At 36.4% G+C, this 19,504-nt stretch overlaps 1 protein-coding gene across 3 annotated transcripts in view; it reads left to right on the top strand.

Annotated features, from left to right (window-relative positions):
• Positions 1-19,504, top strand: part of ADD1 (adducin 1) — a 127,471-nt gene that overhangs the window by 50,450 nt on the left and 57,517 nt on the right. For all 3 annotated transcript variants that reach the window (XM_027836092.1, XM_027836090.1, XM_027836091.1), the window contains exon 2: positions 15,807-16,020. In XM_027836092.1, coding sequence (XP_027691893.1) covers positions 15,826-16,020 — 195 coding nt within the window. In that variant the 5' untranslated portion in view covers positions 15,807-15,825. The remainder of the gene's footprint in view (positions 1-15,806; positions 16,021-19,504) is intronic.

Consider the following 19,504-nt stretch of genomic DNA (forward strand, 5'->3'; position numbering starts at 1 on the left):
AATGCAGATTAATTTTACTTAAATACTACTTTTATCATGTTATTCCTTTCTTTAAGGAGCTACAGTGATTCCCTATTGAGTACTTACTTGACTGTTTAAATTTTTCTTTCCAGGTTTTAAGATCCTCCGTAGTAAGACAGTTCCATCCTGCCTCCAAACTTTTTTCCTACTCCTCCCCAACATAAACACATTGTTCTAGTCTGACTAGTCAGCTTACTCTCCTATTCCACTTTATACTCACTTCTAACTTAATAACTTTATTTGCATTATTCCTTCAGTCTGAAATGCTCTCCCTGCACTTCCTACCTGTCCATATTCTACCTAGACTTTTGGGCCCACCTCAAATCCTACCTATTTTTGAAGCCTTCATTGATAACTTCATTGCACATTTATCTCCTTTCGTCAACACCCTTTGCGTTTATTGTTGTGATAAGCATGTAGTAACACATTATTCTGTTTTCAGTACTATGCAATTTAACTTTTTCTTGTAGAGCAAGATGAGCATAAAATATTAGTTATACATATGTGTATATCTATTCTGTACTTATAGTATATGTAGAACTATTCCATTTATATAATAGTTATAAATTTACATAACTACTATATCCTCATAGTAAATTAATTTATAGAGGCATGACTATTTATACTAATGTCATTTTGCAATGCAAACACATTGTCATATATTTTAATTAATCTCCTGGGGCACATCACATTGTTCTTTGTTATTTTAAAAATAGGTTTATTGATGCCTTTGCTTTTGCATCACATTCATTTCTTTATATAGGAGGAAAAGCACAACTGAATGAAAGTGTATTTTTTCACCTCTACTTTGAGGTCAATCTTAATTATTATAATAATTATGTAGCATTCAGTTAATGTATTATCTTTTCCATTTATGCTGTTGTAGTCATTGTGTATGCTGTTTTCCTGGTTTTTCATTTTCTGTCAGTTCATATTTTGATACTTCTTTGAATTCTGAATTTCTTATGGTACATTGATATTATATTATGCTCACATACCATAGTTTGTTTAGTCATTCCTCGATCACCGGGTACCCATTTTGTTTCCAGTTCTTTGCAACTACATGTGCTGCTGTGAACATTTTATTTGACTTCCTTGGAGTTATATGGGACATCTGGTTCAGAAGTTATCATTGGATCCCTTACTGGATGTTTTTTGGTAGGCATCTTGTAGGCGTCTCAAACTTGACTTGTATAAAACAAAATTAATATCTCTCCCAAACTACCCCCCCCCAAAAAAACCTACTCCTCTTGCTAACTAACTTCTCTATTTCTGAAAGAATGACACCACCATTCTTCCAGGTGCCCAGGGCTGCAAGCTCAGGATAGACCTTGATTCATTCCTTATCTCGTATAATAATACCTATATCCAGTTAATTGCCAAGTCTTACTTACTTTACCGAATCTTTCCCTTTCTCTACATTCACGAAGTCGCCATCCTGGTTCAGGCCCTCATCCCCTCTTGCTGGGACTGTTGTAGTAGTTTATTAATTGGTCATCCTGCATTGAATCTTCTCTCCCTACTATATCTTATACACAGCTGACAGTTTTATTCCTAAAATACAGGTCCAGCCATGTCACTTCTCTGCTCAGGAAACTTCAGCACCTCCCTATTCCCTCTGTTAAATTTCAGACATTTCTGTTTGACACTTATACTCTAACTCTGGGCTAATATTCTAGACTCATTACATATTACTTCCTTTAACACACTTTATAGTCCATCCAAATTGACCTTCTTCCTGTTCCTCATACACGGCATTCTGTTTCTGTCCACCTTTCTTTGCACAGGTAATCCTGGCATGCACTGCTTCACTTCTGTCTCTTAGAATCCATAGCTTCTTTCAAAGCTCAGCTCAAGTGCTACTTTATACAGGAAGTCCTTCCTAATCCCATTCTGTTATTGCCTACCTCCTTTCTCCCAGATACTTTCTATTTACTATGTATATATTTTGCCTATACTTTTCTATATACATGTGCTTTTTTCTGACTGAAAGCTTCTTCAGGGCAGGGACTATTTCATTTTTGTTTTTGTAACCCCAGCACCTGCCATAGTGCCTGGCATATAGTAAGTACTTAATAAATAAATGCTTGTTGATTGATTCTATAGATATTTTAGTTATATTTTTGCATAATTCCAAATTGTTTTCCATACATGGTTTAAAAATTATAATTGTGAGCAGGATATACCTGGAATTTGATTCCATATAATATTGTTTATTATATTATTTATTGTTTATTATATATTATTGTATTTGTGTACTCATCTTTATGGCTGTATGTCTTGCCTCCTCAATTAGATTGTGAGCTTTTTGTGACTGAGACTGTGTCTTACTACTTTTCTACTTTGGTGGCACTTAACATAGTATAAGCACACAGTAGATATTTAGAAAATACTTCTTATGGAGTTACAAGGAGAGTAACATATGATAGAGAAGAATAAGTCTTATGCTAAGGTATGTAAATGGAGTCACTATAGTATACATCATCAGTGAAGATTATTTGAGAAATTATATTCCATCTTTGTTTTTCAGTTTGACTTTGAAATTAATTTTTGAGGATTTCTTTCATGGATAAGGTGATGAAAGATGTTTCTGTTTTTAAAGTCCTAAATTTAATATAAACTGTATAAAAGAATATTAATGGATCAAGACAATCTATGTCAATAGCTGAAAAAGACAATGTATGCCATGTTGATGTCGGGTTAGTTGTGTCATCTTCATCTATGAAGGACAACACAGCATTATTATTAGTCATTGAATCCATTAATTCAGGACATAAACAGAAGCATTTCAGTGATGGTGTGAATTCATCTGCTGCTCTTTATTTTATTTTTTTTACTAAAATTTCTATATGCAGAGTAGAGCGCAAAAAAGAGACTGTATGTAAAACCATAAATCTCCATTTCATGCTATTCTTTTAAAAAGTACATAATAAATTCCATGTTACTTTCATAATTATCCTCCTCATCCATGCTTATTTCTAAACTTCCTTCTTTAAATAATCTTATTGTATAAAATCCCTCCCCTCTTTACTTTCTGTTTGTTTTGTCTCCTTCCCCCATTATGTAGGTCTGTGTATAAGAGGACACTTTTGTGTAATCCAAAAGACATTGACATCTTTAATTTTTTAATCCCCAACCATATTTTTCAATATATTTTTCCTTTTCCCGCATATATACTCTTTTGCAATCAAATGATTGCCAAATATCAAGGTAGACATTGACTTGGTTTTGAGGATCTTCATAAGTTCTAGAGGAATTTCCCTAATTCTCTATCCTCCACCACAGATGCTGGTATATAAGATATAATTCTCTTCATGGCAGACACCTTGCTTATTCATACTTTGAAAGTCACAAGGCAAGATAAATGTGTCCAATTATTTTTGTTGCCTTTGTCATAAAATGAAATCAATTCAACAAATAAATTTATTAAACATCTAAAAAATTAAATAAACTTCCTTCTTTTCTAAGCTTGTTAAAATGTTTCAATTGCCCTTTTTTAATTTTAATTTTTTGTTTTTCCTAATGTTTTTATTATTACTCCCCATCCCTTCTCACTCAATTAAAGATTGAAAGAACAAAAGGAAGAAAAAAGAACTCTTGTAAAAATAAATAAACATATTTATCCAAAACAAATTCTTGCATTGGCCATGTCCAAAAAATACACCTGCACCTTGAATACATCACCTCTCTCTCAGGAGTGGATAACATGCTTCATCATAGGTTCTTTGGACACATGTATAGCTCATTGCTACATTGATCAGAGTTCTTTCGTCTTTCAGAGTTATTTTATTTTCAGTGTTGTTAACCTTGCATAAGTTGTTCTCTTGGTTTTGTTCACTTCATTCTGTATCAGTTTTTACTCAGGAGTCTCTGAAATCATCTCTTTCATAATATTGCACAATAATAGTAAGATTCTGCCAGCGATTGTGTGAACCTGACAGTGGTCTCTTAGTACTTGAATTAATTCTTTCTAGATGCTTGTAGTATTTAAATTTAATATAACAACTTGGAGTTTCTATCTTCAATTTACCCTCCAGTTCTAATACATCTGGGCAGTTTTGCTTTGTGATTTTTTGAAACATAGAAATTTGGGTCCCTAAAATGGACTTTACCTCCTGGAGATAAACCTCTCCCTAGATCTTTGAGTATCCAGATTTTTAAAAAAATTTGGTTTTGAGGGAATCCAGTGATCCTTAAGTTATCTCTCCTTGACGAGTTTTCCAGGTCAGTTGTTTTTAATATCAAATATCTTACATTTTCTTTTATTTTTTTCCTAATCTTTTGTTCTAGTATTTCTTGCTATCTTATGTCCCTGTTTTAGTTTTCAGGTAATCTGTTTCTGGAGTAAAGCTTATAGCCTTTTCTTCTCAGTGATTTATTCTCTCTCCAGTTCTTTTCTCTAGAGCTTTTATTTCATTTTTGAACACTTCATTTCTTTTAGATATTCAGGTCCTTTTGGACAATTCAATTTTTTCCTTGGAGTCACTGCTTTTTGTTGCTACAGATTTGCTCTCTCCTGGTGTCTCTAGATCTATGGTGTTTTTTATGTTGGCCAGTGTTTTCTTTCATTTGTTTGTCTAACTACTTTTAGTTCTTTTTTAAAAAATTTTTTATTTTTAATTTTTAACATTCACTTCTGTAAGATTTTGAGTTTTAAATGTTCCCCCCTTCTCTCATTCCTTCCCTTCCTAAGACAGCATGCAGTTTGATATAGGCTCTACATATATATTCCTATTAAACAGATTTTTCACATTAGTCATGTCATAAAGAAGAATTAGAACCATTAGGAGGAACCACAAGAAAAAAGAAACAAAACAAAACAGAAGGAAAAAAAAAGAGCAAATAGTATGCTTTGATCTGCTTTCAAACTCCACAGTTCTTTCTCTGCATGTGGATAGCGTTTTCCATCATGGACTTTTGGAGATGTCTTAGATCCTTGCACTGCTAAGAAGAGCCAAGTCTATCAAAGTTAGTCATCACACAGGGCACTTTTAATTCTTGGAATTTGAGCTTCATGCCAGGGCCAGGCTCAGTTCCCTGCTGGGCTTTTGGTGGGGTGGTGGTGGGGCTGGGCTCTGTTTGGTCTTGCGCTAGATTTCTTGAGTCCCCAAGATAACCTTCACCTAATGAGGATAAGCCCTGCTAGATTTTTGAGCGTCACAGCACTCGATCTTTAGATTCCTTTCTGGCATCTCAGAACAAGTTACTAGGGATCTTGAAGTACTTAGGTCTGCGCAAGAGGTGGGCAATCTGTGGCCTTGAGGCCACATGTGGCCATCTAGGTCCTTAGATGTGGCTTTTTGATTGAGTCCAAGTTTTACAGAACAACTTATTTTACTAATGGGATTTGTTCTGTGAAGTCTGGATTCAGTCAAAGGGCTGCACTTGAGGATCTAGAAGGCCACATGTGGCCTTGAAGCTGCAAGTTCACCACCCCAGGCTCTGGGCTGTCTCAGTTTGAATACTATGCTCTGGTCATGGCCATTGTTCCCTGTTGCTCCCTCAGTTCTTCAGAGGTTCTTGCCCTTAGATGTTCTAACCAACCTGGAGCTTTTTAACACCCCTGGTGTTTTTTTAAAAATCTTTCCTTGCTGCTTCTGGATACAGTTGCTTGAAGTGTATAAATGTCTGTGGTCTTGTCTGGTAATACTGAAGGGTCCCCTTTCCTGTTGATGACCTCTTGTGCTGTTCTGGGATGGAAAAGGTCAATTACAGTAGTTTTCTCATTAGGTTTGTTTTAATCATTGTTAGATTCGACATAAATTTCAGTTTTTTACTGGAGTAGGTATCTGTGGGATGGGAAATCCGTTTCCCATTCAGGCAGCCAAACAGGCAGCTCTCAAAGGAAGAAAGCCAAGTTGTCAACAGCCATATGAAAAAGTAATCAGAGGAATCTGAATTAAACTTTGAGGTTCCACCTCGTACCCAGCAGATTGGCAAGAAAGGAAAATGACAAGTGTTTAAGGAGTGACTGGAAAGTAAGCACATTGTACTTCTTTGGATGGAGCTGTGACTTGATCCAGCCATTCTGGAAAGTAATTTGGAACTGGGCCACAAAAGTTACTATGCTGTGCATATCCTTTGACCCAGTGATATCACTGATAGATCTATACCCCCCCAAAAAAAATCTAAGCGGGAAGAAAAGGTCTCATGTATAAAATAATAGCTCTTTTTTTGTGGGATCAAAGAACTGGAAACCAAGGAAGTACTCATCACTTGAGGAATGATCAAACAAATTATGGTATATAAATGTGATGGAATACTATTGTATCATAAGAAGTAACAAAAGAGGTGGTTTCAGAGAAACCTGGAAAGACACAGATGAACTGATTCAGAGCAAAGAGATTAGAATCAAGACAATAGTTTATACTATAAGAAGAATATTGTGAAGACAAACAACTTTGTAGTCTTAACGACAAATCATGATTCCAGAGGATTGATGATAAAGAATGCTTCTCACCTCTTTTAATAGAAAGGTAATGAACTCAAGATGCATAATGAGCCACATATTTTTGTAATAGAGAAAATAAATTGTTAATTTTAAAAGTAAATGTTGAAAAAGAAAAAATCTAATGTTCTTAAGCTAATATATGATATAAGCACAGGAGAGAGCCAAACAAAGTGCTCTAGACTTGTGAGTAGTGAGTGATGAAAGATCATTTTCAGTTGAAGAAGTCAGGAAAGGTTTTGTGGAAGAGGAAGTACCTAGATTGGGTTTTGAAGAAAAGGATTTAAATTGACAGATATGAGAAAGCCTTATTTTTAAAAAATTTTTAGTACTTTATTTTTTTTTGCATTCTTATTCTTTTTTTAAATTTTTTATTAATTTATTTTGATTTATCAACAATCACTTCCTTATGCTTTTGAGTTTAAGATTTTTCTCTCCCTTCCTCCCCACCACCCTCCCCAAGACGGCACACAATCTGATACAGGCTATACATATACATTCCTATTAAACGTATTTTCACATTAATGATGTTGTAAGTAAAAATTAGAACCAATAGGAGGAACTACCAGAAGGAAGAAACAAAACTCAACAGAAGAGAAAAAAAAATAGCAATTCAAATTCCCTAGTTCTTTCTTTGGATGTGGATAGCATTTTCCATCACGAGGCCTTTGGAGATGTCTTAGATCTTTGTATTGCTGGGAAGGGTTAAGTTTATCAATATTAGTCATCGCACAATGTGGCTGTTAATGTGTACAACATTCTCTTGGTTCTGCTCACTTCACTCAGCATCAGACCATACAAGTATTTCCAGGTTTTTCTGAAGTCAGCCTATTCATCATTTCTTATAGCACAATAGTATTCCATTACATTCATATACCACAACTTGCTCAGCCATTCCCCAATTAATGGGCATCCTCTCAATTTCCAATTCTTTGCCACCACAAAAAGAGCTGCTATGAATATTTTTGTACATGTGGGTCATTTTCCCATTTGTGTGATCTCTCTGGGATATAGCCCTAGAAGTGCTATTGCTGGGTCAAAGGGTATGCACATTTTTATAGCCCTTTGGGCATAGTTCCAAATTGCTCTCCAAAATGGTTGGATGATTTCACAACTCCACCAACAATGCATTAGTGTTCCAATTTTCCCACATCTTCTCCAACATTTATCATTTTCCTGTTTTATCATGTTCGCCAATCTGATGGGTGTGATGTGGTACCTCAGAGTTGTTTTGATTTGCATTTCTCTAATCAATAGTGATTTAGAGCATTTTTTCATATGAATATAGATGGCAGAAAGCCTTATTTTTAAGGCATAAAGATGGCCTGAGTAAATACACAGAAGCAGGAGGGCAGGATGAGATCAAGGAACAACATTTAGTTCAGTTTGGTTGGAATATAGAGTTTGAGAGCAGGAGTAAGTAACAAGACTGGAGTCAATCAATCAATCAATAAACAATTATTAAGTATCTACTATGTGCCAGGCACTATGCGAAGCACTGGGGATACTAAAAGAGGTAAAAGAAAGTCCCTGTCCTAAAGAAACTTACAGTCTAATAGGGGAGATAACATGTGAACAAATACATATAGAGCAAGCTATATACAGAATAAATAGGAAATAATTAACTGAGAGAAGGCACTAGAATTGAGAGGAGTTGAGAAAGCCTTCCTATAAAAAATAAGATTTTAATTGGGACTTAAAGCCTGGGCGATCAGTAGGTAGAGTTGAAGAGCATTCCAGGATTGGGGGACAGAGAAGACTGAAAAGGTAGAAGGCAGCTGGGTTTTGAAGGTCTTTGAATGCCAAACAGAACATTTTGTGTTTGATCCTGGAGGCAATAGGGAGCCACTGGAGTTTATTGAATAGGGGAGTAACATGGTGGACTTGCACTTTAGGAAAATCATTTGGTGGCTGAATGGAGATTGGAATGTAGAGAGACTTAAGCAGGCTGACCCACCAGTAGGCTAGTGTAGTAGTCCAAGTGTTAGGTGATGAGGGCCTGCACTACAGTGGTGGCAGTGTTAGGGGAGAGAATGGGGTATATTTAAGAGATATTGCAAAGGTGAAATAGACAGGCCTTGACAACAGGTTGGATATGGGGGGTGAGAAATAGTGAGGAGTGAAGGATGATTCTTAGGTTGCGAGCCTGACAAACTGGGAGGATGATGTTGCTTTCTCTAAAAATAAAAAAGGTAGAAGGGATAGAGTGTTCAGAGGATAAGATAATGAATTTGGTTTTGGATATGCTGAGGTTTAAGATGTCTACTGGGTTTCCAGTTTGAGATGTCTGAATGGTAGCTGAAGATGCAAGATTAGAGGTCATCTGAGAGTTTGGGGCCGGATAGGTGGATTTGAGATTCATCAGCCTAAGGATGATAATATGGTAGCTGATGAGATCACCAAGTTATAGTATAGAGGTAGAAAAGTAGACAGCCCAGGATGGAACCCTGAAGGTTACCTACAGTTAGAGAGTATGATCTGAATGAAAATCCAGTGAAAGAGACAAAGAAGGAGCCTAAAGATAAGTAGGAGTAGAACTAGGAGAAGGTCGTGCTCGAAATACGTAGAGAGAAGAGTATCAAGGAGAGGGTGATCACAGTATCAAAGGCTGTAGAGAGGTCAGAGAGAATGAGGATTGAGAAAAGGCCATTGAATTTGGCCCCTAAGAAACCACTGATAACATTGGAGAGAGTGGTTTCAGTGGAATGATAGGGTTGGAAGCCAGATTGTAATGGTATTTTATCCTGTTGTTACTGGGAAACTGCTGAACATTTTTGAACTCGGGGAAGGACATTATAATATTGATCATCTTTCTCTTAACTGTTTTTTTTGTGATATTATTCTGTCCTGGTATGCTTCTGAACCTATCTGAATGCTCTTAATATCCTTTTCTGGATCACTATCTATGTCCTGTCCCCTGTACATGGGTGTACTCTAGCTTTGTCCTGGCTTGCCTTCTCTTCTTTCTCTCCTCTCTGATTTCAATAGCTCCCATAGGTTCAATTATTGTCTCTAGGCAGATGATTCCCAAATATGCATTATTCAGTCCTCATTTCTTGTTGGAGCTAAAGTCTCAGATTACCAACTGATGTCTCAGAGGCACTTTAAACTCAACATAGCCAAAATAGAATTTGTTACCTCTAGAATCAAAGACCACCTTTTCTCTTTGGCATGTAATGCTCTTTGCAACCTGGTTCCAATCTACCTTTCTAGCTATATTATACATAATTCCCTTTCAGTCCAACCAAACTTGACTTCTTGCTGTTCCTCACACGACACTTAATTGCCTACAATCTCTCCCCCTTGTTTATAATACACTCCCTCACTTGTACCTCCTAGAATCCTTAATTTCCTTCAAAGCTTAACTCAGACATTACCTTCTACATGAGGCTTTCCTAATTCCTTCATCTACTAATGCCTACCAGATTACTTTGTATTTATTTTGTATATGTTAATATGTATAAACAGTACATATTTTATCTCTGTTTAGAATGTAAGTTCTTTGAGAGTAGGGACCATTTCTTTTTTTTCTTCTTCTTCTTCTTCTTTATGTCCCTACCACCTAGTACAGTGCCTCACACATAATAAGCCCTCAGTAAAGGCTTGATTATTACCTTTCTTCACTCATCTGCAAAAAGCACATTTCCCATTTAGGTTAAGGGCCCCATCATGGGAGCATGCATCTAGAGCTAGAAGGAACCTCAGAATTCAACTAGGCCTTGTGACTTGGAAGGTCATAGTGTCAAAGTCACAATTTAAACCCAACTCCTGAATGCGGAGTCAGTATTTTCCATTATTCTGTGCTACTTTTGGGGGCCAGCTCCTGACTGTCTATCCCCACCCTCTCAACTTCATCATTTCCCAAGTCTTGTGGATTCTACAACATCTCTCACATCTGTCCTTTTCTCTCCACTCATAGTCTGAACTAAGGTGATGGACTATTGAAATAATTCCTAATTGGTCTCCCTGCATCCATTCTTTCTCTTCTCTAATTCATCCTTTACACAAATGCCAAACTGGTATTTCTAAAACACAAGCCACACCATGTCACTTCCTGTTGTAGAAGTTTCAATGACTCTTGCTGTTTCCAAGATAAACTGTAAACTCTTTTGGCATTTAAAACTCTATGCAATCTGGCCCCAATTGTCTTTCCAAAATAATTTCACATTCTACCTCCTCACACACTCTAAGTTCCGACCAAATTGCATACTTGCTTCATGTACTCTATAAATGTAATTGCATTTCCTGCCTTTTTGTTTTTGCACAGGCTTTTTATCATATTGAACCTTTTGGAATCTTCTAAGATCCTTCCAGTTTAAGGGCTACTTCATACATATCATACATGAAGTCTCTCCTCATTTACCCAAGTTGTTAGTGCTCTTCTCCCCAAATCATTTTGTATAGTTCTATTCCAGAAAAGTCAAGTAGAACAGGTCATCCTTGTCTTCCTACAGGAGAGCTCTTGAAGAATTCTAAGACAGGTATCAAGTAAGGTGCTAGTATCAAGAACCTGCTTTATAAAACTATAGAATTAATTCACCTGGTATTTTTGAGAAGCAAAAAATAAAATGTTATAGTCTTTTTCTTCCATAATTTATTTACATACCACTAACATGAAGTATATCCTAGGATACCATTACCTTTGTAATCAAAGAGAAGATATTTTAGTGACAGTCTTTACCAGATCAGCTTAGGAGTATGTATCCTATTGTAGTGAAAAGAATACTGGATTTTGACTCATAAATATCTGAGATTGAGTCCCGGCCTTGTCACTTCTATATGTGACCTTAGACAATTTAATTAGTTTCCTCATTTATAAAATGGGAAGAATAATAATAGCAGTATTACCTGTAAAGAGGGTTGTTGAGGAGGGAAAGTGCTTTGGAAACTTTAAAGCACTATAAAAATGTGAGTTGTTACTATTCCTGAACAACCAAAAAAGGTTGGTTAGTACTGTATTAAAAATATTAGATACTAACTGAAATAACATTAATGTAAAATAATGCATGTACTGAAACTAATTCATAGTGAACTGTTATTTTTTTTTTCAGTTAAAAATATAAATGATACTAGAACCTTTCCTGTTTTTTGGGACAGAAAGGAGTCACAGATTTGCCCTGATCATCTGTGTTGGTCTGTAGCTATCTCTTCAGAAAAACCGAAGCTGTATGTTCAGAGTTGTTTGTCTTCTGTACACGCTCAAGGAAAACGTGCCTTTTAAGACCTGACAAGAGCCAACATTGTTTTGTTGGATTCAGGAAAATTCTTTATTTCTTTTTACCATGGCCAAATTTCTTCATAAAGAAAGTTTGTTTCCAGATGATTTGTTAATTTTTCTGTTCTCTAATAGTTACAGAAATGTTCATAGAAGAATTTGTTGTCGCACCAAAATGTTTCTCTTCTTGAAGGTCATGCTAACCAAAGATAAAGTCAAAAATAAGCTATTTGTCAAGGGCCAATATTCAGATCAGAACCAACATTAGCATTTTACTCATCTTGATTCATGGATCCAGTATCTTTATACTTAGAGTCCTTATTTAAATTTGCAAACTTCGTTACTGAATTTTTTATCTGTTGTGCTGAGGAAAAAAAGAGAACAATAGATATAGTCCACATTCTTTATCTCACCCTTCTGACATAGCAATTTGTGATAAGAGAAAGGCTATCACACCATTTGTTGCCTTCACTAGGTTGGTCTTACAAAGATTCTTTTTGTTCATTGTGTAGGTCTGCTGTGGAACTGGCAAGCAGCAATCTCTACCTTCTAAAATTTCATGTGACCTTGTTTTAAAAGGAAAATAGTTATATTCATAGACTGTAGAGATGTAAGGGGAAACCTTAGAGATCATCAAGTCCAACCCCGCATTTTACAGTTAAAGAAACTGATGTGCAGAGAGGGGAAGTAATTTGTCCAGATCCCACAGCTACTTAGTAGCAGAGTTAGAATTCAAACAAACCTAGGTTTGTAACTTAACAGTTACTCTGACTCTAAATTCAGTGCCTTTTCTCATAGTTCATTGAATCATAGTTGGGCTTTGTTCATAGAATCTTTAAGTATTAAGAGTTGGAAAGGACCTTATAGATCATCTATTTTAACTCCTACATTTTATATATAAGGAAACAGAGGTCCTGAGAGATTGTGATTTGCCTAAAATAGCACTAGCTCATAAGTGGCAGAGTCAGACTTTGTACCTGGGTCTTCTGATTCCAGGATCAGAGCTCTTTCTACTATACCTCACTAGTTACTTCATAGTTCAAAATTTTAAATATATTTAGTAATTATAATCCTAGTACTTGCTTGCCAGTTGGCCTGCCATTCTTGGAATTTTGGATACCTACAAAGTAGGATTGAATTTCCCCAAGAGTGTGGATGGGGAGGAGGGATGGGGAGCGGAAAACAATATTGGAGAATGCTTATATTGAATTTTATGATACGAGTCCTGTCTTTATCTCTTCCTACCGTCCCCCACACTTACAATTGCTTGCACTTTCCACTCCTTCTGAAATTACTTTATGTATTTTTTATTTTCCTGTGTGCATATTGTTTCTCCCCAATAGAATGTAAGCTTATTGAGAGCACATAGCATTTTGTTTTTATCTCTGCATCCCTAGCACTTGGTACATAATAGCAGGCATTGACTGTTATAGGTTAGAAATGCTCAGATTCTTTAAAGTAAAATTTTCAAATTGAAAGACTTTTTTAGAATAATGGAGAATTATTGGCAACCAAAAGGTAATGTTTTTGGAGAAAAATGATCTTTTTTATTGTTTGTTGTCCTTTTATTTTATTTTTATTAATTTATTTTGATTTATCAATAATCACTTCCATAAGCTTTTGAGTTTTACATTTTTCTCCCCCTCCCTCCCCACCTCCCTCTCCAAGATGGAGTGCAATCTGATATAAGCTATACATATACATTCCTATTAAACATATTTTTACATTAGTGATGTTGTAAGGAAGAATTAGAACCAATAGGAGGAACCACAAGAAAGAAAAAACAAAACAAAACAGAAGAAAAAAAAGAGCAAATAGTATGCTTCGATCTGCATTCAAACTCCATAGTTCTTTCTTTGGATGTGGATAGCATTTTCTATCATGAGACCTTCGGAGATGTCTTAGATCTCCATTGCTGAGAAGGGCTAAGTCTGTCAACATTAGTCATTGCACAACATTCTCCTGGTTCTGCTCACATCACTCAGCATCAGTCTTTCTCAGCATGCAGCTCTTTCCAGGTTTTTCTGAAGTCCACCTGCTCATCATTTCTTATAGCACAATAGTATTCCATCATATTCATATACCACAACTTGTTCAGCCATTCCCCAGTTGTTGGGCATCCCCTCAATTTCCAATTCTTTGCCACCACAAAAAGAGCTGCTATAAATATTCTTATACATATGGGTACTTTTTCCATTTGTATGATCTCTTTGGGAACCACCCTAGGAGTGTTATTGCTGGGTCAAAGGGTGTGCACATTTTTTATAGCCCTTTGGGCATAGTTCCAAATTGCTCTCCAAAATGGTTGGATCATTTCACAACTCCACCAACAATGCATTACTGTTCCAATTTTCCCACATCTTTTCCAACATTTATCATTTTCCTGTTTTGTCAGAGAAAAATGATCTTTGAAGGAGTGTTAACTTGTTGGTTTATTGATATTCTTATAGTGATCTCAGGTCTCCAATTATCTCAGATGCTTTTCTCTAATTTGATGAAATTATTATCCTATTTACTTGGATTTTATTTGTTCTGTTTCTTAGATGTGAAAAGGGAAACAAAGATATTCCAAATGCATTTTTAAAAATCATTTGCTTCTTTGTTTAAAAATTCAATTTTATTTTTAGTTCCCCATCTCCTCCTCCACCCATCAAAAAGGCAAGAAACAGAAAACCCATTACATATATGAAGTGGTACAAAACAAATTTTTACATTAGCCATGTTCAGGGTGGGTGTGGGGGCAGACGGGATAAAACAAGAAAAAGAAAGAGAAAAAAATATGCTTTAGTCTGCACCCTGAATCCATCATCCATCTGGAGGTAGATAGCACTTTTCATCATGAGCCCTTTGGAATTTTGGTGGGTTATTGTGTTGATCAGAGTTATTAAATTCAGTTGATTATCTTTACAGTACTGCTCTTATTGTGTGAATTGATTTCCTAGTTCTGCTCACTTCACTTTTTCCCATAAGTCTGACCAGGCTTTTCTGAAACTCCTTGATCATTTCTTACAGCATGGTAGTGTTCCCTCACATTCATATAACATAACGTATTCAGCCATTCTCCAGTTGATGAGCATTCCCTCTGTTTCCAGTTCTTTGCCACCACAAAAAGAGCTACTATAAATATTTTTGTACATACAGATCCTTTTTCTTTGATCTCTTTGGGGTATCAACTTGTAGCAGTATTTCTGGATCAAGGGATATGAACAGTTTAATGGTTTGGGGGGCATAGTTCCAAATTGTTCTCCAGAATTGTTGGAGTAGTTCACAACTCCAGTAGCAGTTCCTTAATGTGCCTATCTACCAGATCTAATCCCTTAAATCTATTCATCACCGCCACTTCATATTCATAAGGGATGGTATTTAGGTCATACCTATATGATCTAATAGTTTTCCTTAATTTCTTCAATTTAAGTCTGAATTTTGCAATAATAAGCTCATGATCTGAGCCACAGTCACCTCCAGGTCTTGTTTTAACTGAATAGAGCTTCTCTACCTTTGGCTGCAAAGTATATAATCCAGCTGATTTTGATGTTGACCAACTGGTGATGTCCATGTGAAGTTGCCTTTTGAGTTGTTGAAAAAGAGTGTTTGTTATGACCAACTAGTTATCTTGACAAAACTCTATTAGTTTCTTCATTTTGTACTCCAAGGCCAAACTTGCCAATTATTCCAATTACTTTTTGATTTCCTACAATCTTCTATGATGAATGTAACATCTTTTTTGATATTATTTCTAGAAGATGTTGTAGGTCTTCGTAGAACTGATCGACTTTTGCCTCTTCAGCATCAGTGGTTGAAGCATAACTGTGCCAAATAGTTCTGATTAATTGTGCTTTGTATGAGGTTGCTGTATTGTGAAAATTATGATAATATCTAAGGCCCAAACATTTATTTGGTGACATACTATTGGGTATTCATTCAAAAATAAACCTTTTTAGGGGCAGCTAGGTGGCACAATGGATAGAGCTCTGACCTTGGAGTCAGGAGGACCTGAGTTCAAATCTGGCCTCAGACACTTGACACTTACTAGCTGTATGATCCTGGGCAAGTCACTTAACTGTGATTGCCTCACCAAAATAAATAAAAATAAATAAACCTTTTTATTTTTGTTCTCCACAGGGAATTTTAAAATTGTGCTATGAATGGTGATACAGGCTCGACGGTGGTGACTTCACCACCTCCAACCACAGCCCCTCATAAGGAGCGATATTTTGATAGAGTAGATGAGAACAATCCAGAATACTTAAGAGAGAGGAATATGGCACCAGACCTTCGTCAGGATTTCAACATGATGGAGCAAAAGAAGAGGGTTTCCATGATTCTGCAAAGTCCAGTAAGAGAGCAATCTTTTTTTTTTCTCTAACTGAATCTTGCTTCTTATTAAAGGTAGTTTAATATTTCTTATTACATTGATTGTTTTCTATAATGTGTGGCCCTTAATGTATGCTAGCTCCAAATTCTTCAAGGGACTTGTTTCATCTCAGGGAGAGGTTAAGGACAATAAATGGTGGCTATTCCGACTGTGATCAGCCTGGCAGCCTTATCTTACCAGGCTTGTAGCTGGTTGTCTATATCCATATATCTCTTTAGTGGGAGATCTGGCACAGAGGAGAGGGACATTACATAGAAATCAGGAGTTTAACAGGTAAGTGAAAGATTACAATGTATGCATATATTTATAAATGTGTATATGTTATGAAATATTTAACTAGCAAGCAAAAGTACCACAATATACATATATGAAGGTAAATGCATATATATGCACATATGAAGATATGTGTGGGTAAATACACATATATGAGATATATAGATATACAATAAATAGATACATATATGTGCAATATAGCATCTCCACATATGCTTTAAATCTCCTATATAGCTTTATGGCCATGTAGTTATAATACGTATACATGAGGGGAGGACAGACCTTGGGGGACTACATCATAGGGGTGGGTTCCCCAGCAGATGGCTCCTCCAGTTTCAGGGTACTCTGTGGATCTGCATCCATAAAACTATCATTCACAGGCCCCTACTATTGTGTTTACGTGTGATAGTGACCCAGACGACAAAGTTAATTCAAAGAAAAGGCACTTAATGAAATGTCATAGTAAAAAGGAAGTAGCAACAAAACACCACTACCCCACCCTCCGAAATGGGATACACTCTCATAAATACTTATACTGGGAAGAGTGGTTACAAATAAAGGATAGATGTGGAGGGGAACACACGTGGCCAGGGCACATTCATGGGGAGGGGACGCATGACTAAGGTACATAAGGTACACATGTAGGAAGGAGACATGTCTTCAACACTGCAGAGTCTTTTCCTATCTGTCTAGTCTTCTTACACCTTTCCTTCCATGCACTTTGAGATCCAGTAATACTGGCCTTCTTGCTATTCCTTACATACAATACTCCCTCTTCCAACTCTGAGTGTTTTCACTGGCTTTCTTCCATGACTAGGACTCTCTTCCTCTTCATCTCCATCTCCTAGCTTTGCTGGCTTTCTTCACATCTCAGGTGAAGTCTCACTTTCTGCAAGAGGCCTTTCCCAGTCCTCCTTAATATTAATACCTTCCCTCTGCGACTGCCCCAAATTTATCCTGTATACATCTCGTTTGTACATAACTGTTTGTATATTGTCTTCTGTATTACACTGTGAGTTCCTTAAAAGCAGGGACTGTTTTTTTTGTCTGACTTTATATATTCCAAGCATAGCTCCTGGCACATGGTAGGTGCTTAATAAATGCTGGTTGCCTGATTGATTATTTTGCCTTCTAGTGACATCTCACTGCTTCTTCTGGAATTAGTTTGGTATTCCTCTGAGCCAGAACTGCTCCCCACTAGTCTTGTGGTTTTCACTGAATGCTGTTCTCAGTAGCACATTGCTACTGCTGTGGTAGATACTTCTCCGCTGGTTTTTTCAGGATGCTGTTCTGCTGATTGATTTGCTGGCATCCCTGGTGAATGCTTTAGCTATCATCTCCCATTTAGCTTCTGACTTGTTTAAAATGCTCGCCTAGGGTACTTCAGTAATACTCTTTTATAAAAGTCATCAAAATCCTCACCCCAGCCTAGGAGCAAAAGAAATTTCCCCTGTTTTGTTCCCTCACAATCTAGATTCTGAAGTCTCCCATCTCTTGAGCATGAGATTCTTACTCCTGCATGTCAAAGACTTTAGAAATAAAGAAATAATAGCTTTCTACAGTCATTGCATCTACTTCCTTTCTTTTCTTTCGTTTCTTAACCATTTACAGTCTTTTTTCTGACCTCATCACTCAAATGAAACTGCTCTCAACAAAGTTATCAGCATTTTCTTAATTGACAAATCCCATGGCCTTTTCTCAATACTCATCTTTCTTGACTTGTCTGCAACATTTAACACTATTGACTATCCTCTGCTCCTGAATGCTCTCTCTCTCTTCTTGGTTTTCATGATATTACTTTCTTTTGGTTGTTCTCCTATCTGTCTAACCATTCCTTCTCTGTTTCTTTTGCCATATCATCAGTCATATCATGCCCCCTAACTGTTCTGCATCCTTTTCTCTTTATTTTCTCTTTTGGTGACTTCATTAGCTTATATCATTTAAACATTATTTCTGTTCTTACATCCTCATCTCTGAAACTGATATATTCAGCTCTAATGTCTCTCCTGAATGCTAGTCACAAATTACAAAATGCCCACTGGATTTTTTGAAGTGGATGTTTTGTATTCACCTCAAACTCAACATGTTTAAAAACAGAACTCATTGTTATTTCCCCCAAATCCAGCCTTCTTCAAAACTTCCCTAATTTCTTTTGGGGTCACCACTATGTTTTTAGTCACCCAGTTTCAGAATGTCAGTATTATCCCCAATTCCTTACTCTTACCACATATCCATTCAGTTGCCAAATCTTATCAACCCTGCCTCTACAATATCTTTCTTATTTGTTCGCTTCCTTCTGCTCACATAGCCGCCAACCACTGTAGTTCTGAACTATTACAATAACAATAATTTAACTTCCCCTCTCAGTTCTTTCCCCACTCTAATTCATTCTCCAGCAACTGCCAAAGTGATTTTCTTGAAACACAGGTAAGATCAAGTCATTCTCCTATTCAATAAACTCCAAGAGCAGTCTGTTACCTTTAAGTTCTAATATAAATACAATATATTGTATTTATACAATATAATATAATCCAACCTCATTCATCATGATACATTACACCCCTCATTACACATTTCCTTCCTCATTACACCTAACTCCCTTTCACACATTCTATAGTCTAGGCAGACTACCTTTATTCCCGTTTCTTATACACAGCCTTCCATCTGCCATCTTTGAACCTTTGTACTGGCTAACCCTCATGCCTGAAATGTATTCCCTTTTGACTTCTGCCTCTTAGTATAGTAAGGTTTAGTTCAAGCATCACTTTCTTCTACTGTATAAGTTTTCAAAACCCTTCCTGATCTTTCAGCTCCTAGTGACTTTATACCCACAGTTATTTATAGATGTATAGGGTATATGTTGTCTCCACTGGCTAGATTATAAGCTTCTCAGGGACAGGGGCTGCTTTACTTTTGTCTTTGAATTTTCAGTACCTAGCACAGTACTTAGAGTGCAAAAGATGTTTAATAAATGCCTGATTAGTTAAAAGAATAGGATTACCTCAGTAGCTAATGTTGTTATACTTAATATTTTCTTTTGAAGACTCTTCCTGGTATGAGGCTTGGTCTCCTCTGTCAAATACGTCGCCCAAGCTTACCATTTTCATCTCTGAAGGTTAAGCAATGATTATTTGCCTAATTTATAGTATTAATATAACATCAAGACTTTTGA

This window comes from Vombatus ursinus, unplaced genomic scaffold (genome assembly GCF_900497805.2).
Source record: "Vombatus ursinus unplaced genomic scaffold, bare-nosed wombat genome assembly UNPS02014818.1, whole genome shotgun sequence".
NCBI lineage: Eukaryota > Metazoa > Chordata > Mammalia > Diprotodontia > Vombatidae > Vombatus > Vombatus ursinus.